A 22,702-nucleotide genomic window follows, 5' to 3' on the forward strand; every position below is an offset into this window, starting at 1 on the left:
TAAGTGGCCGACACCGAGAAAGGCTTCGGGGTGCACCTGATAACTGGGTGCTGATGTTACATTCTGGTCCCTAGGGGCAGAATAACAGAGTGATTGAGAGCAGTGATTTACAGTCACTTGGTTCTGAGTTCTAATCTTGCCTCTGCCCACTGGCTAGCCAGGATGATGTTGGGCAAGTCTCCGAGCTTCCATTTACTCCTCTGTACACTGGGGCTGATGTGCTCTGGAGACACATGAAGGCATGCCCTATTAGAGGGATCCGATGGAGATCAGGCACATCATGTATGTGGCACAGGGTCTGACTCATAGTAGGCATTGGTGATTAGCGAATAAAAACAAGAGCGAACATTGGTCAAGGAACACCCATGTGACAGGCCTTTGTGCTGGTTTAATGCTGATAACATCTCTGTGACATAGATCCTGATATCGTCTCCATTTCACAATTGAGGAAATGAAGCACAGAGAGGTTACATAACTTGTCCAAGGCCACACAGCTAGTAAGTCGAGGAGCAAAGATTCCAGACTGACTCCAGAAACTGTCTCATAACCACTATGATATGTGGCCTTCCAGTTCTGGTCAAGAGACAGTGTATCAATTAGACTGTAAACTCAGCTGCTCTAACAAAGAGACCCCAAAATATAGTGGCTTAAATAAGATGGAATTATTCTTCTGTGATGTGGCAGTCCTGCTCTGGGTCTGAGGCCACTGCACAAGTTGCCACCATTTCTCAACCAGCAAGACAGGTAGGCAGAGAGTAGAGGGCAAGCTGCATTCTTTTTAAAGACACGACCAGGAAATGGTATAAAGCACTTCCACTCATATCCAATTGGCCAGAGAATAGTCACATGACCACACCTAGCTGCAAGGGAGACTGGGAAATGTAGTCTTGGGCTAGGTGGCCATGTGCAATGCTCATAGTCTTAGGGGTTTGGTTACTAAGAGTGAAAGAGGAATGATGGATTCTAGGGGAGACGTAATGGCCTCTGCCATAGTCAGGGTTCCCTCTCTGAGATCCAGATTGGTTTTGGGGTCTCTGGAAGGATAGGAACTGTAGAAGGACCCTGGGAAAGAGGGGCCATCACTGCCCACATGGTGTCTTGAAAGAGTTACAAAGAGGGTCTTTTCCATTTTACTTCTACCTGTTGAAAAATTGTCATAAATACAGGTATCCTTGGTATTCAAATATATTCCTTCCCTGAGTTTGGATAGTAAGAGTTCAGATAGCAAAGTGTTTGCCAAGTTGATTTGGTTCCTGAGGTTTGAATGATGATTAGCAAGGGATTCAGCCACAAATTTCTTGGAATCTATTGAATTGCTGAGTTTGGGGAGGGGAGAGTTGGGATGAGTGAGGGGTTAATTTGTAGGGGTAGAGTTCGAAGAAGGGACAGTTCAAAGGAGGGGAGACTTGCGGGGGGGAGAGTCAGGAGAATGATGCTGGAATGATGTGCACAACCTGCCCAACTGTACTTGGCAACCTTGTCTCTGAGCTCCAGGCTGGTCTCAGGCCTGGATGCCCAGGAGTCAGAGGGGCTGGAGAAAAGGCTCATGTCTGAGCTCAGGAGGGTTGAGGTATCTGGTTGCAGGACAGGAATCAGGGACTGGGGCCCTAACCTGCCTTGGGACCCCACCCTGACCTGTCCCTCTCTGCCCACAGCTCGGGTACCCCACGGGTGCCCCCCGCCTCCCCCTCTAGTCACAGCCTGGCTCCCCCACCGGGGGAGCGGAGCCGTCTAGCCCGCGGCTCCACCATTCGCAGCACCTTCCACGGTGGCCAGGTCCGGGACCGGCGGGCAGGGGGCGGGGGTGTGCAGAACGGGCCCCCCGCCTCGCCCACACTGGCCCACGAGGCCGCACCCCTGCCTACCGGACGGCCCCGCCCCACCACCAACCTCTTCACCAAGCTGACCTCCAAACTGACCCGAAGGTGAGCCCCATGGGGCGGAGGGGTGGGCGTGGGGTGGGGGGGCCAATGGGGCGCTAACCTGTCTTCTACTCTGCTCTGCCTTCTGTCCCTCCACATCTCCTCCTCCTGTCCCGCCTCACCACCCTCCTCGCACTGCAGGGTTACCCTCGATCCCTCTAAACGGCAGAACTCTAACCGCTGCGTCTCGGGCGCCTCTCTGCCCCAGGGATCCAAGATCAGTAAGTCCCCCTACCCTCCTCCCTCTGCCTCCCTGTGTTTCTGGTCTGCATGTGCAGGGGTGGAGGTCTGTGGGTGTGAGTGGGGTGGAGTCTGGTTGTTCCCTCATTCATTGAACAAGACAGTAGAGTGGCCAGAAGCCTGACCTCCCGAGCCAGACTCTCGGGGTTCCAACCCCAGCTCTGCTGAGTGGCCTTGAGCAAGTCTCTCACCCTCTCTTCTGTAAAATGGGAATAGTAGTAACAGTACTTTCCTTGAAGGGTTGTGGTGAGGATTAAATGAGGTGATATATGGACTGAGAGCTTACAACCTTGCCTTGGGAAATGCTTTATAAATGTTTACTATTATTGTTATTCATTGAGCATCTACTGTATACCTGGCACCATCCTAGGCCCTGGAGTAGAGAATGAACGAAATATATAAAATCCCTGCCCTTGTGGAGCCAACATTCTACTACAAGGGGATTAAGCTAAAAACCCAAACCCGTTGCCGTCGAATGGATTCCGACTCATAGCAATCCTATAGGACAGAGTAGGACTGCCCCATAGGGTTTCCAAGGCTGTAATGTTTACAGGAGCAGACTGCCACATCTTTCAAACCGCCAGCCTTTCGGTTGGCAGCTGAGTGCTTAACCACTGCGCCACCAGGGCTTCTTAGACTGATAAGTAAGTAAAGCACGTAGACTGTCAGGTAGTGACAAGTGCTAAGGAGGAAAATATAGCAGGAAGGGGGTCAGGGGCATGGGGAAGGGAGGATCATGGTTTCAAATGGGGCAGGCCTCACTGAAGGGAGGGGTCATTTGAGCAGAACCCTGAAGGAGGGGTGTGTGTGTGTGTGTGTGTGTGTGTGTGTGTGTGTGTGTGTGTGTGCATGTGTTTCTCTCTGTTGCCCCTTCTATCTGTAGTGTGTGTCTGCCCACCCCCCTCGCTTCCGACTCCCACGTTTTTCAGTATCTTTCCTATGACTTCCACTAACCATTTCAGAACGGGCCCCCTTCTGGGATGGAGAAAGGGATGAAATCCTGACTGCAGGCCCTCCCCAGCCCAGCTTCATCTAGCCAGAAGGGAGAGGAGCTGAGGCAGGGGTTGCCCACAGTTCCGGGGGCACTGACTTGGGGGAGGGGTTCCCCTGTGCCCAGATTAGACACTGCCTTCCTCCCTCCCCCAGGGTCGCAGACGAACCTGAGAGAATCGGGGGACCTGAGGTCACAAGGTGAGTGATATACCTGCCCCTGGCTGCCAAACCAGCCCCTTCACCTGCCTCAGCCCTTAGAAGATACCTGTGTCGCATCCTCCAAGGCCAGCTTCCTGAAATGCCCTACAACCCGTCGCTCCTCTTGCCCACTACCTTGATTTCCTCTTACTTCCATCCTATCTCAGAGCACCTTCCCTTGACCAGCTTAACTTCATCAGCACCTTATCTACAGATCAACCTCCCAGTCACTCCTCTCCTTTTTACACCCACCTCCTTTCCTCTCATCCATCAATGGCAAACGGCTGCGGGCAGCTCTGGGCCAGGGCATGATCAGCATGATCTGCACAGGGCCAGATAGCAAATCTTTTAGGCTTTGTGGGCCAGACAGTCTCTGTCACGACCATTGAATTCTGCCACTGTAGCAAAAGCAACCATACCAAACCCACTGCCCTTGAATCAATTCTGACTCATAGCAACCCTGTATAGGACAGAGTAGAACTGCCCCATAGGGTTTACAGCCAGAATGCTCCTTAGAAGTGAGAATGGCGAGACTTTGTCTCACGTACTTTGGACACATTATCAGGAGGGACCAGTCCCTGGAGAAGGACATCATGCTTGGTAAAGTAGAGGGTCAACGAAAAAGAGAAAGACCCCTTGACAAGGTGGATTGACACAGTGGCTGCAGCAGTGGGCTCAAACATAGCAACGATTGTGAGAATGGCACAGGAATGGGCAGTGTTTTGTTTTGTTGTACATAGGTCCACTATGAGTTGGAACCGACTTGATGGCACCTAACAACAACAATCTTTACAGAAGCAGACTGTTGCATCTTTCTCCTGCAGAGAGGCCAGTGGGTTTGAAGCGCCGAACTTTCGGTTAGCAGAAGAGCGCTTAACCACTGTGCTGCCAGGGCTTCTCAAAAGCAACCATAAAAAAAAAAAAAAAACTGTTGCCATCAAGTCAATTCCGACTCATAGCAACCCTATAGGACAGAGTAGAACCATCCCACAGGGTTTCCAAGGAGCAGCTGGTGAATTCGAACTGCCGACCTTTTGGTTAGAGCGGAACACTTAACCACTGCGCCACTAGGGCAATAAAAAACAAATGGGCATGGCATGTTCCAGTAAAACCAGCTGAGAACAAAGTCCCTTCCCTATAGTTCTTACAAAGTCCCAGGTCTGATTCTCATTGGCTGGGACTAGGTCACATGCTTCTACCTAAACTAATCCCTATGGTGAGAGGAATAGAGTACTCTCATTGGTCAGACCTGGGTTATATACACATCCTTGAACCAATCACAGTGGTCAGGGAGGTGGAATGCTCTCATTGGCCAGAATGGAGTCATGTGCTCACCCTTTAAAACAGAGCGGGGCAGTCAGCCCCACCTGAACCAGAGAGACCAAGTCTGCAATGCTTCTCAAGACACTTTTCGGCACCTTAGCAGGACATTTCTTTGTTGTGCAGGGTCACCTCTCACATTGTGGAACAGTTATCATCCCTGATCCCCCACCTAATAAATGCCAGTAGTGCTCCCATCCCAAGACACTGTTACAATCAAAAATGCCCCCCGCACCAAATTTAGAAACAGAAAGGATTATCATACCCATGTCCAACTCTCAACATTTATAGTTCTTAATGAAATGAAATCATCACTACCCAGCTAGTGAACCATATTTCCTTTTCGTTTTTTTCGGATGCCGGATAGTCATCTTTGTTTCCAAGGACAGCACATCACTTCTCACTGGCAGCAAATCCATTTTACATTCATTTGACAAACATGTAATTTACATCCACTTTGGAACAGGCACTATGCCTTTTGTATCTCCCCCAGGGAGCTTCCACTCTTAAGATGTAGGCAAATGTGAAACAACTATACAAAGAGTTGAATCCTGAAAAGAAGTGTCTAAATATCTTGTAAGCATCTAGCTGGGAAATTTTTTGTTATCTCAGTTGCTTGCAAAGTTAGCCATTTTGATATATAACCAAGAAAGGACGCAGATAAGCATATATAATGTTAAGTTGGTTATTTTTTTTCCTTCAGTTCATCTTTTTTTCTAAATTTTATTTATTATATTGTTGAGAATATACATAGCAAAACATACTCCAATTCACATGTACAATTTAGTGACATTGATTACATTCTTCACGTTGTGTGACCGTTGTCACCCTAAGGTTGTTATCTAATCTTTCCCGTTGCTGTTGTCAAATTAATCCCATATAGATAGTTCTTAAAGAGCATAATGCTCAAGGCAGACCTTTTGTACTAGTTAAACTAAACTGTTGTCCGGTTTTAAGATGACTTCAGGGGATATTTTTGGTTTAAGGTTTAAAGATTATCTCAGGGCAATAGTTCGGGGTTCATCCAGCCTCCGTGGCTCCAGAAAGTCTAGAGTCCCTGAGAATTTGAAATTCTGGGGAACCATATTTTCTTTTGCTCTAATACTACATTAAGCCCCTCTCTTCCTTTTCTTTAGCTTGGTCAAGGGCATTAACCCATTAAAGCCTCAGTTCCCAAATTGTATGCCAAGGCATCACAGATGCCACAGGATTTCACATTCTCCAGGGGAATATGGTGATATGTGACATCTGTCAGACACAGCCAGAACCCAGCATAGCTCCGTTTCAGCATTTGATGCACTACATCCCTTTTGCTGACATCATGTCTTTGAGGATCTGGCTATGCTAAAAACAAGTAGTGCATGAAAATCAGTATGCAGCAGGAAATGAGGGTGGTGGTATCCCATCGGATTCCAGGCTTTGAGAAGCTGTGCAGTGCCCAGCAAGCTCACACATCCCGTTTGTAAGTAATTTTTATGATAGGAGAATAAAAAGCCTTTGTTTTTTTCTATTAAAAAAAAAAAAAAAAATGTCCCCAGATACTCTTAAAATGCCTCACGGGCCATGAGATTTTTGTGAATTTTGGTTGTAACATAAAAAAAAAAAAACGAAAACAGAAAAACCCATTGCTGTCGAGTCGATTCCAACTCATAGCGACCTGTAGGTTAGAGTCAGTTGCCCCACAGGGTTTCCAAGGCAGTAATCTTTATGGAAGCTGACTGCCACATCTTCCTCCCATGGAGCAGCTGGTGGGTTTGAACTGCCAACCTTTCCACTGTGCCACTGGGGCTCTAATATACACAATGTCTAATGTACAAAAATCCATCATCACTTAACTCTTTGAAGGAGAAGCAAAAGGAGTAAGACCACTTTGAGTAGTGATTATGAAGTATGCTGTTTTCTACAGTAATACTTCATAGTATAATAAATTAGTAATAGGAATTTTCTTTTTGAAAAAAGAAAAAGTCCCCAGAAATTCGCACACACCACTTGAGACAGTACTGCTTCTAATGAGAAGCCCTGATCTACAGGGAGGAGATTCGTCTTCTGAGGGAAAAGTAGCTGTTACCAGAAGAAGGGTGTATTAGGAAACAAGCTCAGCTGCTGTAACAAAGAGGCCCCAAAATACAGTGGTTTAAGTAAGATAGGGCAGTAATGGTTCAGTAGTAGAATTCTCACCTTCCATGCAGGAGACCTGGGTTTGATTCCAGGCCAGTGTACCTTATGCACAGCTGCCACCCATCTGTCAGTGGAGGCTTGCATGTTACTAGGATGCTGAACAGGTTTCAGTGGAGCTTCCAGACTAAGATGGCCTAGGAAGAAAGGCCTGGTGATCTACTGAAACTCAGCCTGTGAAAACTGTGTGGGTCACGAAAGTCTGGTCCACAACCGATCATGGAGATGGTGCAAGACCGGGCAGCATTTCATTCCATTGTGCATGGGGTCACCATGAGGCAGGGGCCGACTCGATGTCAGCTCACAAGAACAAGAGTAAGATAGGAATAATCTTCTGTCTCACATGCCGTGTGGTCATTGGAATATCCAGGATTCTTCCACCTTGTTCCCCATCGCTTAGAGCCCCATTGTCATCTTGACAGTTGACTGTGACTCAGGCCATAACCAAGCACCAGCTCATAGGAGGTGGGGACAGGGTCCAGGGCGTGTAGTTTCCTTCTGAGGAGGTGACATGGACGTTATACAAATCACTTCGACTTGCATCCCTGAATTTAGAGACAAGGCCACGCCTGGCCACTGGGGTGGCTGGGAAATACAATCTCTCACTGGGTAGCTGTGTGTCCAGCTGAAACTCTGTCACAGAGGGAAAAAGGGGACAGTGGGCTTTGAGGGGATAGCTGGGAGTCTGTCGCAGAGTGAGAAGAACTGTCCCCTTTGTCCTCGACTCAACCTTCTTCTCCGCTGTCATTCCTGACTTCCCGTCTCTACTCCTCCCAGTTGCCATCTACCTTGGGATCAAGCGGAAACCGCCCCCCGGCTGCTCCGATTCCCCTGGAGTGTGAAGCTGACCAGCTCACGTCCTCCCGAGGCCCTGATGGCGGCCCTGCGCCAGGCCACTGCAGCTGCCCGCTGCCGATGCCGCCAGCCACAGCCGTTCCTGCTGGCCTGCCTGCACGGGGGTGCGGGCGGGCCCGAGCCCCTGTCCCACTTCGAAGTGGAGGTCTGCCAGCTGCCCCGGCCAGGCCTGCGGGGAGTTCTCTTCCGCCGTGTGGCGGGCACCGCCCTGGCATTTCGTACCCTCGTCACCCGCATCTCCAACGACCTCGAGCTCTGAGACACCACAGCACCGGGCCCCTTCCTCTTCCTCTCTCGTGCCCCCCTTGCCTTCTACAGGAAGGGAAGGGGCCAGGGAGGGGGCTCTCCCTTTATCATCACCTCAGTTTCCCTGAATGAGATTTCAGGACAGAGAATGTTCCCTCTGCTGTTCTCTGGGGCCACTCGGCATGTGAGGGGTTGGGGGGGGGGCTTAGCAGGGAGGAGCTGGCACCTCCCTGGAGCCTCCAGCCAGCCTTGTCCCCCCTCGCCCTGCCATGGGGTACCTGAGGAGACTTTGGGGGCAGGTCAGGTGCAGTAAGGGAAACTGGGGAAACACTTCCATTCCTCACAAAAGCTCGAGAATTCGGCCTTGGGCAGGGGCAAGGAGAATCGCTGAGCCTAAAGACTGGAGAATTTGGCGGGCCGGGAGTGGGGTTCAGAGAGGCAGATTCCTTCCCATGCCCCCTCCCCACAGGCTCGAACCCCCTTCCTGCCCCAGGCTGGCGCGAGTCACTTTGTACAAATCCTTGTAAATACCCCAGCCCCTCCCCTCTGCAGAGGTCTCCCGAGGAGCTCCCGCCGTTGCCTCTGGGTTTTTAAGTTATTACACCCCCACCCTCCTGTCAGCCCCCTCACCTGCAGCCTGTTGCCCAATAAACTTAGGAGAGTCCCCCCCACGCTGCACCTGGGGTGTTCCTTCCCTGCCCTCACCTGCAAGGGACATGAAGAGGAGGTGTGTGACTCTGGACCAGTGATTTCTCCTTTCTGAGCCTCGGTTTTCTCATCTGCAGAATGGGAGCAGTTGGGGGTGTGAGAGTCAAGGATGACCATGAAAGAGAGTGGGACAGAACTCGGCCTCGTCCACAAGGCTCCCCAGCACCTGTGTCGGGCTCCCCGTTCATCCACTCACACACCCACCTGCCCGCCTGCCACGTTACACTGGACTCTTAGCCACTTCTTACTCCAGTAGTTCATTTATTCAATAAATAGTCCTTGACCAGTGTCTGCTCTGTGCCAAGCCCAGTGCTGGACATGGAGATACGAGGAGCTCCCATCTAGGGCAGTGGGGCATGGGTTCTAAAACAATCAACTTGAGAAACCAGTTCCCTGGGGAGCCCAAAAGAGGGAGTGTGGAGAGTCGGGAAGGTTTCCTAGAAGGAATGGTGCTGAAGTTGGGCTTTGAAGGATGAGTAGGAGTTGGCCGGGCATTGGGTATGGCCTGGACAAAAGCCTGGAAGTGGGGTGGTATATCTTCAGCTGAACTGTGGGTAAATTCAGTGTGGCTGCTATGTTGGCGGTGGGTGGAGGATTAACAAAATCCTCCATACTGCTAAAGCAAAAAGGCATCTGTTGGTGTATGTTACTTAGAAGCCAGGGGTGGCTGGCTTTAGGTATGGTTGGATCCAGGCATCAGGCTATCTCTGCTCATTTCAGCATCGGTCTCATTCTCAAGGTAAGCACGGTCCTGGTGGCAAAGATGACCTCCAGCATTTTCAAACTTGCATCCCTCTGGCTTCATTTCGGCAGTAGAAAGTTCCTCATTCCCGACTTCCCACGAAAGTCCCAGTGGAGACTCTCGCTGGCCCTGATAAGTCATGTGATCATCCCTGAGCCAGAATACTCTCAACGGCCCAAGTTTCCCCAAAGGAAAGTCAAGGTGTCGTGAGCAGAAGAAGCTGGACAGACTTAAGCAGTAGAACACTATCCGGTACAGGACTTGCTTCCACAGGGCCTTGGAGCCCTGTTGGCGCAGTAATTAACAGCTCTAGAGCTCAGGCTGCTAATCAAAAGATCGGCAGTTCGAATCCATCAGCTACTCCTTGGAAACCCCATGGGACAGTTCTGCTCTGTCCTATAGGGTCCTTATGAGTCAGAATCGACTCAACAGCAATGGGTTTGGTTTATGGGCCACAGCAAGCTGGCTTTTCTCTTGAGGGAATTGGGGAGCCATGGAGGGCTTTATGCAGAGAAGAGACTCAGTCAAAGCTGTGCTTCAGTTGCCCATCTGGAACATGGTAGGGTCAACCTTGTGTTTTTTATGGGGGCTGGTGGGAAAGTCAAATGAGAAATGAGGGTGGTAACAGTTAAGGGTAGTCAGTGTTGAACATTTCTGGGCCTAGGCCGGAGTGGTTAAGAGCTCGGCTGCTAACCAAAAGGTCAGCAGTTCAAATCCACGAACCGCTCCTTGGAAATTCTGTGGGGCAGTTCTACTCTATCCTGTAGTGTTGCTATGAGTTGGAATCTGACTGGACAGCAATGATTTTGGGGTTTTTTTCTTGGGGAGAGGGGAGCAAACCCCATTCCTGTCTTACTGAGCGAGGCCAGAAGTGAGGGCTGCCAGGATGGTGATGTGTTGAAGAATGAGGTGCTTATAGTTAGTGAGGGCAGAAATATTGGGAAGGAGGGACCAACCCTGTCTTGAAATTTCAATCCCTGAAGGCTTTCTCTGGGCCCATCCCCGCCTCATGGGGTTCACATTTCAGTGGTGTTAATAGACATGTCCCTAAACAGTGGTGACCCGGGTGGGCAGGACTGGGATGGTGGATGCTAGGAGTTGGGGGTAGTCCAGAGATGGGGTGCCTGCCCCAGCCAGGGAAGGCTTCCTGAAGGAGGAGCAACTGGGCTGTGACCGGAAGGTTGAGAGGAGCTAGTGAGACACGGGGAGGATGGTGTGTGTTCTAGGTAGATGGAACAGCATGTACAATGGCTGGGAAGCAGGAGAGCTCAGGTCCTTTGGCAAATGGCGTATTGATTCAGGGTGAGTATGGTGTCGCTGGGAGAGATGTGGGCAGGGCCTGGAAGGTCATAGAGAGGGACATGGGCTTTCTCCTAAGGGCACTGGGGAACCATGGAGGGGTTGTGAGCAGGGGGAGGCAGGGGCAGGTTTGTGCTGTGTGCAGGATGAACGAGAAGGAGGAAGGAGACCCGTCAGGAGACTCAGGAGAAAGAAAGGGCAAGAAGGAGTGGATTCAAGAGAGAAGAGGCAAAGTGGGCAGGACATGGTAACTGATGGGTACCAGGGCTGCAGGAGAGGGACGGGCCAGGCTGGTTCAGACTGTCCCCGCTGGGGTGGTAGGCTCAGCGGGTGGAACTGGATTAGTGGTAGGCTCTTCACTTGAGGGTAATATTGTAAAGGGAATCCCAGCATCTGACAGGTACTGCATGACCTTTGGGGTCCCTTCTAACCTTCCTATCTCAGCAACTTCCCTGGGGACCCTTGGGGACACCCTTGGGCCTCAGGTTCTCTATCTGTAAAACGTGGTGAGGGATTTGTTGATCTCTAAGGGTCTTTCACCTGTGTCACTCATAAGGTTTGAAATAGAGCCTCTGCCGGGTTGTTGAGGGCTCTGTCTGCCACTTACTCAGTCTCACATTTCTTCTGAAGCCTTTGTACCTTTCTGGCCCCACCTATCATACCCTTGCTTAAGTAGACCTCAGCCTGTTGGGCTGAATAGAGATACTATATTCAGATGCGTTTTGATTTCTTTTACCTACTCCTCCCACTCCAATTGCTCTGTCATGCCCCTCTACCAGCTCCTTCCTGGGACCAAGCTCTCCAAAATGTGGATTCCCTAAAGACTTCATGGGGATGCCCTGATCTAAGCCATGGTCTGCAGAAGGAAACAGCTTGAACAAAGACACTGAGGTGGGAATTGCAGGGTGTAAGGAGCAAAAGGAGTAGTGGCAAAATAACTGGAAAGATAAGTCTTCAGCAAATGGTATGCATTTCAGAGTGACCTTGAAGAATATTAAATATCAGGAGTGACTTCTAAGCTTTGGGGAGACATGGAAGGTTCTTGAGCAAAGTAGTGAGGGAAGTTCAATAGAATGGTAGCAGCTATAAAGGGATGAAGTCAGACCAGACAGAGGGAGGCCAGTGAGGAGGCTGGAACAGCAGCTCAGGACAAGTTCTAGAGCTTGGACAAGAGAGGAGATCATACAGGAGGTAGATCTGATGAGATGTATGGGAGCTCTCAAGCTGGAGGCCCGCAGGCCAAATTTAACCCTCAGGCATTTTGTTTGGCTGGCCCATTTCAATTTTAAATTTGAATGCTTTGAGGCTTTCCGTTCACACAGATCAGACTGCATTTCTCTCCCGTGTGGACCCTGTGTTTGAGATCTGAGCGTAACCAGTTGGGAGCGGATGGTGGGAAAAGCCCAAGCTTGGCTGTGTGACATTGGGCAAATCATCATACCTCTCTGGCCCTCATATTCCCCATAGACACAATTTTGGGGCTAGACTGGGTACCCCTAACTTTGCTTCATTTTAGAGATGAGATAAAAGATGCCTAGTACATGCCTAGAGAGGTCACACAGCAATCAGTTGCAAAAGTCCCCTCTCCCTCTATAGCTATCGCACACAAAGCTAAGGCCGCCTTTGCTTTTATTCCTTTGGGCAGAGAAAAAGCCCAAGCTCTAGAAGTACCAGGGAGCTCCCCGTTAGTCAGAACTCCTGATGGTGGGCGGAGCTTTGGGAAAAAGGGAGGTTTCTCATTGGCCGGAGCCCACAGGATGGAGCCTATTGATTGGAACTCTGGTTGGGGTTGGAACTCGGAGAAGGGTGGCTAGAGGCCCCAGCTGGCTGAACGACTATGGGAGGGGCTCCCGATGGAAAGGGCGGGGCAAGGGATGAAGGGGTGGGCCTTCGGTGGGGCAGGGCCCTCCCATTCGCTGGGGCTCCAGCAGTCGGCGGCGGACGAGCGCACTGGGCGCCTACTTCTGGGCGGGGATCATGTCGTCGATGGACCCACCCTTCTCCAGCTTCTTCTCCATCTCCACCATGAGCTTCACGCCATCTACCACCAGCTGCACCTGTTCTACCTCGGACGAACCCAGCCGATCGGCGTTGGACACATCGAACACTGAGCCCACGGCAGCGGTGTCCACGCCACCTGCGGGAGTAGGGGACAGGAGCGTGAGGAGGGACAGGAGATGCAGGAGCAGGCCGGGGATGCGGCCCCGTGCCAACTGCAACAGCCTCGTGTAGTGAGCGCCCACTGCGTTGTGTATATGCAGACTTAGAGAATATCTGTCCATTCATGGGCCCACGTCTCCAGGTTTAGGTAGCTCACCCCTCAACCATCCAACGTGAAAATATAACATAGTGGGTAAGCCCAATTCTGCAGTCGTGCGGCTTGAGGTCGAATCCTGATCATCCCCACCTTCACAGATGGGGAAACTGAGGCCCTGATGGGGACCGGGGACATGCACAATGCATATTATATAATCATGATGTTATATTGACTTCTATGAGGTAGTCGTGTTACGTCCACTTTATGGAGAAAGAAACTGAGGTCCCCAAAGGAGCAACCCTTGTCCGACTCTAGATTTGAACCAGGTATGTGTTCCAGAACTCGCGGTGATGCCCTTTGGCCCTTTGATCGTGAAGAGTCCGCCCCAGACGCCATGGTGTGAGGATGAGGGGGCCACACACCTGTGCCCCGTTTCTGCAGGCGCAGGCGGGTGAGGATCTCCTCGAACTTGGGGTGCTTGCTCAAGTGCGGCAGCTTCACATGCACACCTCCACGCAGCCCGGTGCCCAGGTTGGACGGGCAGGTGAGCACGTAGCCCAGGTGCTCGTTCCACATGAAGGGGTGGCCGGCTTTCTTGAAGATCTCCTCGATCTGAGGAGGTAGAGGATGAGAACAGGGGTTAGCGCCAGAGGGCGCCCCCAAATACTGGCGGGGTCCGGAGGGACAGAACGTAAGGACAAGGGTGAAAACGGGATTCCGAAGGGCGGGGCTAGAGAACAGGGATGGGATGAGATAATGAGGTGAGGGGCCCCGACCTCACAGATGGAGACAGGATTCTGAGGGGCTGGGCTTGAGGCGTGGGAGGCGAGTTCTGAGGGCGGGGCGTGAGAATGCGTGGGCAAGGTGTGCTCTGATGGGCGTACTTGGAAATGCGAGAGAGGGTGGAGGCGAGGTCCTGAAGTGGGTACTAGGAATAGTGGGTGGAGGCAGGATCTGTGGGCGGGGCGTGAGAATGTAGGTGGGGGCGAGTTCTGAGGGGGGGGTGTGAGAATGTGGGTGGAGGCGGGTTCTGAGGGGCGGGGCGTGAGAATGTGGGTGGGGCGTATTCTCAGGGGCGGGGCGTGAGAAGAAGGTGGAGGCGGGTTCTGAGGGGGCGGGGCGTGAGAAGAGTGGAAGCTGGGTCCCAGAGGATGGGTTAGTTCTCTGGGGGTGTGAGCCCCTGGGGCGCAGGAAGCCGGCTCCTGGAGGTTAGAAATCAACGTTCCTGGGCGGAGGGTGAGGAGGGCTAGCAGAATGAGGGTCATGTCAGACGATGGAGGCCCAAGAAGAAGGGGAATTTGGGGTCAGAGGATCAGAGGACCAGAAGTGGTGGGTCAGAGCTAAGTCAGGGTTAGAAACATGGTTGGGTGTCAGAAGTGGGCGTTCGGAGTGGAGCCAGAAGTCAGCAGCGAGGGGCAGACACCCACCTTCTGCAGCCCCACGCAGAAGCGGCGGAAAACCTCCTTCATGTTGCCTCCCTTCTCCATGGAGATGACCCGGAGGTGGTCCTCCTCGTTCACCCACACCAAGAAGGTCTTGCTTTCATTGTGCCTAGGCGAGGCAAGAATGGAAGGAGTCAGCTGCCAGGAACTCCATTTCCCGCCCTCTCCTCAAACACATAGCCACCCCAGGGCGGGGGGGTGGGGAGTGGGCCTGAGGGACACAAGGAGGGGGGTGATATCTGTTTCCACAAAATCGCAGAAGCTTAAACCCATAAACTCTAACGTTATAGATCTAGGAAACCTCGAATTCTGGGATCAAGGGCTTTTAGGGTCTTATCTTGGAACAACATTAAATTATAGAACAGAAACTTGGAAGCAGAACTGATAATCTTGGAAATCCTACATCTTGGATCAGGATGGGAGAATCATCCTATCACACTTGTTAGTGGCCATGGAGTCGCCCCCGGCTCATGGCGACCCATGCGCAACTGAAGGTAACACCGCCGGCCCCTGTGCCATCCCCATGATCGGTTGCAGATCAGACTGTTTTGATCCACAGGTTTTCATTTGTTGATTTTCAGAACCAGATTTCCAGGCCTTTCTTCCTAGTTTGTCTTAGTCTGGAAGCTTCGCTGAAACCTGTTCAGCATCATAGCAACATGCAAACCAGATGGTTCGTGGCTGCGCATAAGTTGCGTTGGCCGGGAATGGAACCTGAGTCTCCCAAACAGAAGGTGAGAATTCTATCACTCAACGACCAATGTTCTTAGAAGCCTATAATCTTAGACCCATAAAACATTAAGATATAAAAAATGTTTGAAAGTGTGGAATTACAGAAGCCAATACTAGTGGAATCTTAGAGCCTAGAAATATTTGAAAATTTAAAATTTTTTTTTTTTTAACTGAGAAGGGCTGCCCAGAAATGAATCAAATTTTAATCAGACACAATCGAGCCTAACCTTCTGTTTGGTAACACGGGTTACACAGCAAAGCTACGCACTTTGTAAAAAACACCGCATACTATAGAATACAAGCCCGCTAGGAAGAGGACATATGGCAAAGGAAAGGACCCAGAGCTTGTTCAATTCAATAACAGCCTCTCAAACTCTGATTTCATCAATAGGAAATAAGCGACATCATGAAAGTCAGGTATTGGCAGACCTTCATTAAAACATCATCATTTAGCATTTGTCTGCTTGCTTTTTTTTTTATTAGTTTTGTTTTTTTTTCCCTCTTTTTCCCTTTTGTCTTTCTTCATTGCTCAATTTTTTGTGCTTTAGACAAAGGTTTACAGAGCAAATTAGTTTCTCATTAAAGAATTAATCATATATTGTTTTGGGACATTGGTTTCCAACCCTGCAGTGTGTCAACACTCTCCCCTTTTCGACCTTGGGTTCCCCATTTCCATTTGTCCAGCTTTCCTGTCCCCTCCTGCCTCCTCGTCCTTGTCCCTGGGCTGGAGTGCCCATTTAGCCTCATTTTGTTTTATTGGCCTGTCTAATCTGTGGCTGAAGGGTGAACCTCAGGAGTGACTTCAGTACTCTGTTAAAAGGGTGCCTGGGGTAAAATCTTGAAATCTTAGAATCATCTGTATATTTGAGAACCCCAGACACCCTAATTCTTTGAAACCTAGGTTTGTTAAACATTTTTAAGTCTTTTACGACCAGAATCAGACTCAAAGATTCATAGAAAGTCTAACTAGCAACAATAGTTAATAACGATAATACTAATAACCAACACATACCAAGCACTTACTATGTACCAGTCACTGCTTTCAATACTTTACATGAGTTAACTCATTCAAGCCTCACAAGAAACCCAAAAGCTAACAGTTGTCATGCCCCCATTTTACAGATGGGGAAACTGGGGTAGAGAAAGGTTAAATAACTTGCCCAAGGTCAAACAGCTCCTACGTGGCAGAGCTGGGATTTAAATCCAGGGAGTCTGATTCAAGTCCAAGGTCTTAACGGTCACTCTCCTGGTCAAGTTTCCCCAAATGTGGGGGGAGGATGAGGTCATTTTCTGTGTTATTTGGAAACAAAATCATTTCTATGACCTTGATTTTGGAGGTAAGGATCATGGGGGAACTGGAGAAGGCCGAGGGGTAACGGAGGCCGTGGGGCAGAAGGGCCTCACCAGATGCCGCGGGCGTCGGGCCAGTCTCGGGCCATGCCTGAGGCCAGCAGCAGTGGGGACACGGGCTTGTCAAACAGGAAGTGGTCGTCAATGAGCTGCTGCTGCTCCTTCTCGGTCATGCTCTTCAGCGGGTAGTATATCCCCTTGAACTCGCCCGTCAGGCTGTTGAGGGCTGAGGGGGCCACACAAAGGCGTGGTCAGCAGCCTGCCCCGCCTCAAGCGGGAGTCGAGACCCGGGCACCCCCACACTACTGCCGCCCTTAACGGGCCTGGACCCGGTGGACGGCGCCTAAATACTGCCTAAACATCGTGTCTAAACCCAAATTCATGACTTCTGCCCAAGAACATTTTCCTTCTTGCCTGCCCAGGCCCCAAAACAGCCAACATTATGTGCTCAAGCCCGAAAACGTGGCTTCTTCCCTTCCTGCCACTGACCCTCATATCCAATCCACCTGCAACAATTGTGTACTGGAGCCGGCTCCTACTGGCTGACAGGAAACATAGTCTCAGGAATGGTGGAAGCCATTAGTAAAAATTATTATTCTATACATCATCTGTATATATCCGTGTGTGTAATAAATACGTATGTATGTATTATTTATATGTATGTATATTAATCACATTTATATTTTCATGTATTTATATAATAAATATAATATTTATATATTACATATTATAGTATTATGTTTATATGACATTATATTATAATACATCAGATATAATATATAGTCTTGTTCTTAAAATTAAATTATGACAAATTACAGTGAAATAAATCGTATTAAAAACAAAGGTAATAAATACTCAAAACTATCCCTTTCCACTTACATTTACTGTTATCTGTGTTCTTGAAGTTATTTTCATCTCTTTTATCTGTATGGTGGAAATACTATAGAATGATGTGGTACTGTGTGTCTCTTCCCATCTCTGTATGACATCACGTCGTTAGCTTAAAATTGGCCATAGTAGAAGAATTTACACCACAGAGATTGGCAGTTACTACACATCAGGGCTTTTTGTTGTTGTTTTTTAAGAGAGCCGGGTGTTAAACATTTACCAGTACACCACTGTCTGCAAACCCTCCAAAAAACATACCCACTATTTCTCCCCATCCTGCTGCCTGTCCTTCATCCCTTCTTGGGACCATTACAGCGGCCTCCTCACTGGTCTTCTGCTCCTGCCTTTGCTCACGCCCCCTCAGTCTGCTCCCCACCCAACAGCTAGAAGGATCCATATCATCTAGACCTGTTCCTCCTCTGCTCTTCACTTTCTTGTGGCTTCTGCCTCACTCAGAGTCAAAGCCAAAGTCTACAGCTCCACACAAACTGGCTTCATCTCCCTCCCTCTCCCTCTCTCCCACTCTGCTCCAGCCACACTAGTCTCCTTGCTCTTTCTCCATCATACATTCCCATCTCAGGGCCTTTGCCCTTGCAGTTTCACCTGCCTGGAACTCTTCCCAATGTAGGCCCTTCTTGTCAATCAGGTCTAGCTCCTCCTTTCTAAAGTAGCTCCTCCCCCTCAGTCATTCTCTGCCACACCCCCCGTTTCTAGCGTCTTGGCACTTCGGAGTTATCTTGTTTGTTTATTGGTTTCTGTGTTTCCTCTCATTCCCCTCCCAGGCTGAGAGCTCTGTGAGACCAGTAAGCTTGGCCATCTTATTCATCATGGTCCCCACACAGGGCCTGAATAGCCATAAATGTTCACTGGCTGGCTGCTGGCTGACTGGATAGACGGATGGACGGATGGACGGATGGATGCATGCATGCATGATGGATGGATGGATGGATGGATGGATGGATGGATGTCAGGGCACTGGAGTAGTTGAGTGTTTTCGTGGGTCTTCTCAGGGCCCCTCACGTTTTGACACTCCTCTACCCCTGACCTCCACCAGGGGCCATGCTGACAGCTATCACTCATGAAGCAACCCGCCCACCCAGGGTTTACCAAGCTCCTCCCATGTTTTGAAAAACGGGGGCCCACGGAGGAGCAGAGCCAGAACTGGGTCACCCCTGGCTCTCACCTTCCACGGAGAGTTTCTCCACAGCCCTGCGCTCGCCACGGGAGCAGTGTGGGGGCAGCGAGTAGCCCTTGATGCTGCGTCCTGTGCGGACACGGCTGCTGAGCACGTAGTTGGGGTCCAGGTCGTCTCCGCCCTGCGGAGCGGGTGGGGGATCAGGGCCAGGCCGAGCCTCCTTAGTGTGCCCCCTCTGCCTACCTCCTGGTCCAGCACACCCCATCTCCCCCCAGATCCTCCTCCGTTCTCTCTAGCTCTGGTTTTCTGCTGCTTCCCTTGCCCCTTCCCTCCACTGGGCTGCTCCCAGCCACACATACCCCATCCTGCCCTCCCTGGCTCGGTCTCTCCCTTCTCTCTCTCTCCCTCATCTCAATCTTTTTTCTCCATTAAAAAAGAAAAAAAAAAAAAAAAAGTTGCCATCGAGTCGACCCCAACTCATGGTGACCCCATGTGTGTCAGAGCAGAACCGTGCTCCATAGGGTTTTCAATGGATGATTTTTGGAAGCAGACCACCAAGCCTTTCTTCTGAGGCATCTCTGGGTGGACTTGAACCTTCAAACTTTTGGTTAGTAGCTGAGCTGTTAACCATTGCAACACCCTGGAACTCCTTTCGGTCCATACCTCCCCCACTTCTTTTTCTCTTCATCTCTCTCTGTCTCTCACTCTCCCTATCTCTCTGACTGTACCTGTGTCTCTCCTCCCATCTCTCTCTCTCTGTCCCCGTCTCTCCATTCCTCACATCTCTGCCTCTCCCCATCTGTCTCCCTTTCTCTGTTTCTGTTTCTCTCTTTTTTACATCCCTGCCTGTTTTAGTGCCTTCCTGGTCTCTCTCTGTCTCTCCTCTGTCTGTCTGTCTCTGTATCTCTCTGTCCTTGTGTCTCTTCCCATCTATCTCCACGTTTCTTCCCATCCCCGTCCATCTCAGTGTTTCCCTAAGTGTCTCTCTCTCCATCTCTGTCAGCCTGTGTGTCTCTCTCTCTCTGTCAGTCTCTGTGTCTCTCTCCCCATTTCTGTCGGTCTCTGTGTCTCTCTGTGTCTTGTCTCTCTGGGTATCTCTGGTGGTGTCTGTGTTTCTAGGTGTCTCTCCCCACCTCTGTCCTTCCCTGTGTCTCTCCTCCCTTCTCTGTCTCTCCCCATCTCTGTCTTTCTCCTTCTCCCCCTCTCTCCATCTCTCCTCTAATCTCTCTCCCCACCCCTGGGGCACTAACCTTGAGGTTCTCATGGTTGAGGTCAGTCTTGTGCTTGTCGGTGGGTTTGTAGCCCCCGTGCCGGTCATGGATGACGGTGTCGAAGAGATCCTTGAAAACGGTGTAGGACTCCTCGTCACCGGCCACACAGCCCACGGTCATGATGAAGGGGTGACCTGGGGAGTCAGGGTGAGGTCAGAGGGGCTTGGCCCCAGCAAAGAAGACCTGATGCTCACTGAGAGCGCTACCCGAAGGCCTGGACACATGCTGATTTGTATATTTTCACAGCAGCCCTACAACACAGGTGCCCATCGTTCAGGAGAAGAAACTGAGGCTCAGAGAGAGTAAATGACTTCCTTGGGGTCTCTCATGACAATAGTCTATGTTTACTGAGTGGTTTATCAGAGCCCAGAGGAGAGAGAGAGAGAGAATGTGTGTGTATGTGTGTGTCTGTTGTGTCAGGGGAGGGGGTGTTCATTCAAGACTTCTGGGTCAGGATTGAGAAGGTTGAAGGTTAGCAAGGTGGAGGGGGGTGCTGGGAGGATCCAGGTGGCATCCAAGATTGGGGAGGATGCTGGGTGCAGGAACCAAGGAGAAAGGAGGGCCTCAGGGAGCCAGTTAAAAAAAAAAGGTTGCTGTGAGTCGACTCTGACTCAGGGAGACTCCATGTGTGTGCTAGAGTAGAACTGTGCTCTATAGGATTTTCAGTGGCTGATTTTTTGGAAGTAGATTGCCAGGCCTTTCTTCCAAGGCACTTCTGGGTGGACTCGAACTTCCAACCTTTGATTATCAGGCAAGCACGTTAACAGTTTGCATCACCCAGGGATTAGCGCCTCGGAGTTTCCAAATCATGAAATCTTAGGCTAAAAATGTTTAGAATCTCAGACTATGAGAGGGTCAGGATGATGAGACTTGAAAGGAGACCCTTTTATTTCCCAGATGGGGACCCAGAGGCCTGGAGAGAGAGAGACTCTCTCCTCAATCACAAGATGAGCAAGAGGTGAAGACGGGACTAGAACCTTGTCTCCAACCACCACTTCCAGTCTCCCTGTGGGGTGTCCTTCGAGAAAGAACCACAACACTAATAACGTTGTTGGGTGCTGTTGAGTCGACTCCAACTTAAAGCGACCCGATAGGACAGAGTAGAACTGCTCCATAGGGTTTCCAAGGCTGTAATCTTTACCGAAGCAAATTGCCAGGTCTTTTCTCCCCTGGAGCAGCTGGTGGGTTTGAACCGCCGACTTTTCAGTTAGCAGCCGAGTGCTTAACCACTGCACCAGCAGAGCTCCCTCACACTAATAATACCCCCTGTCATATTCTGAGTGCTCACTGTGTGCCAGACACTGCTGGAAGCCCTGGACACACACTGACTCGTATATTTTCACAACAGCCCTACAACATGGATGCCCATTTTTCAGCTGAGAAAACCGAGGCGCAGAGAGATTAAATGACTTCCTCGAGGTCTCACATTATAACTGTGTACATTTACTGAGTGGTTTACCATGTGCCAGGCACTGTCCCAAGCCCTCAAACAGCCCCATGAGGATGGTCCCCATTTTACAGATGAGAAAACCAAGGCCCAGGGAGGTAGGATTGGTGCCTAGAATTGATGCTACAGTGGGTCTGAAGGCATCACCCGGAGGCTTACCTGGGTTGTCCACACCCGTCTGGATGACATCGTCCAGGGTAAAGCCCGATGGCGTCTCCTTGTCCCTCAGCTTCTTGTAGACGTCGAGGGTCAGCACCTTGGCCATGTGGTTGTTGTGTTCGCTGAGGTCCGGGTACTCCTCCTCGGCCTTGTAGTTCAGCTTGAACTTGTTGTGGGTGTTGCCGAACGGCATGGTGGCGGTGGGCAGGCCTGGTGGGCAGGGGAGGAATGGAAGATTAGCCGACACCCAGCAGAGGCCAGGAAGGGAACAGAGCAAGGCTTCGGGGGCAGGCAGGCCCAAGGACAAAGCTTGACTCTTGTGCTGTGTGACTTGGAGTAAGTGGGGTTCCCTCTCTGAGCCTTTGAATCTTGGCAAGAGGCATCAGAAAATCTTGAGTTAGGATCTCGGCTCTGCCACAACCTGGCTAGTGGACCCTGGCCTATAATTTTGCTAGAGACTCAGTTCCTCCAGCTGGAAAATCAGTGGGAAAACCCCTGGGCTGGAGTAGTACTGTGGTATGGTGAAGAGTGTGAGTTCTGGAAGCAGACAGCCTGGGTTTGAATCCCAGCTCTGCCGTTTAAAACTAGCCGTGTGACCTTGGGCAAATTACTCAACCTCTCTGCACTTCAGCTTTGTTGTTGTTTGTTGAGTGCCTTCAGATCGACTCCAACTCACAGCGACCTTACATACAACAGAACAAAACATTGCCCGGGCACAACGTAAAGAGTGTAATCAATGTCACTGAATTGTACGTGTAGAAAAACTGTTCAATTAGTGTATGTTTTGCTGAGTATATCCTCAACAGCAACAACAAAATAAATAAAAAACAAACGTTGCCCCGTCCCGCTCCATTCTTCCAGCACTATAGCGGACAACGTTCTGTTGTGATCCATAAGGTTTTCACTGGCTAATTTTTGGAAGCAGATCACCAGGCCTTTCTTCCTAGTCTGTCTTAGTCTGGAAGCTCTGCTGAAACCTGTCCACCATGGGTGACCTTGTTGGTATTTGAAATACCAGTGGCACAGCTTCCAGCAGCACAGCCACACGCAAGCCCCCACCGTGCTACAAGCTAACTGATGGGTGCGCTTCAGCTTACTCATCTGTAAAATGAGGATCGTAACAGCACCCACCTCATGGGGGTGTTGTGAGAACTACATGAATTAATGCATGGGAAGCACTTGGAACAGGGCCTGGCACACAATAAGCATTTTACTTATTATTGTTGTTGTTAGTTTAAGTCTGTGAGAGGAGCTGGTGCCCTGGTGGAAGTGAGGGCATTGCTGGGAATGCGTGTGTGAGCAGAGGAAGGACATTCTCTCCCC

The 22,702-nt window shown here is 50.4% G+C and overlaps 2 protein-coding genes across 3 annotated transcripts in view; one reads left to right on the forward strand and one right to left on the reverse strand.

The window, feature by feature from the left end:
* Positions 1-7,962, forward strand: part of MARK4 (microtubule affinity regulating kinase 4) — a 42,751-nt gene extending 34,789 nt beyond the window's left edge. Inside the window, exons 14-17 of the mRNA XM_023736186.1 lie at positions 5-47; positions 1,656-1,925; positions 3,309-3,353; positions 7,626-7,962. Of these exons, the coding sequence (XP_023591954.1) occupies positions 5-47; positions 1,656-1,925; positions 3,309-3,353; positions 7,626-7,962 (695 nt within the window). The remainder of the gene's footprint in view (positions 1-4; positions 48-1,655; positions 1,926-3,308; positions 3,354-7,625) is intronic.
* Positions 7,963-12,656: 4,694 nt separating this feature from the next.
* Positions 12,657-21,572, reverse strand: CKM (creatine kinase, M-type). 2 transcript variants are annotated; one of them, XM_012557119.1, is made up of 7 exons: positions 21,380-21,572; positions 19,753-19,907; positions 18,551-18,683; positions 16,534-16,705; positions 14,383-14,506; positions 13,378-13,567; positions 12,657-12,835 (listed from the first exon to the last, which is right to left on the reverse strand). In XM_012557119.1, exons 1-7 carry the CDS (start codon positions 21,570-21,572, stop codon positions 12,657-12,659), a joined length of 1,146 nt encoding a protein of 381 aa, XP_012412573.1. The 2 variants fall into 2 exon arrangements, with proteins under 2 accessions (XP_012412573.1, XP_012412574.1); XM_012557120.1 differs by having other exon boundaries at positions 18,551-18,676; positions 19,749-19,907; positions 21,380-21,512.
* Between the last annotated feature and the right edge of the window lie 1,130 nt (positions 21,573-22,702).

This window comes from Trichechus manatus, unplaced genomic scaffold (assembly GCF_000243295.1).
Source record: "Trichechus manatus latirostris isolate Lorelei unplaced genomic scaffold, TriManLat1.0 scaffold00087, whole genome shotgun sequence".
NCBI classification, from domain to species: Eukaryota; Metazoa; Chordata; class Mammalia; order Sirenia; family Trichechidae; genus Trichechus; species Trichechus manatus.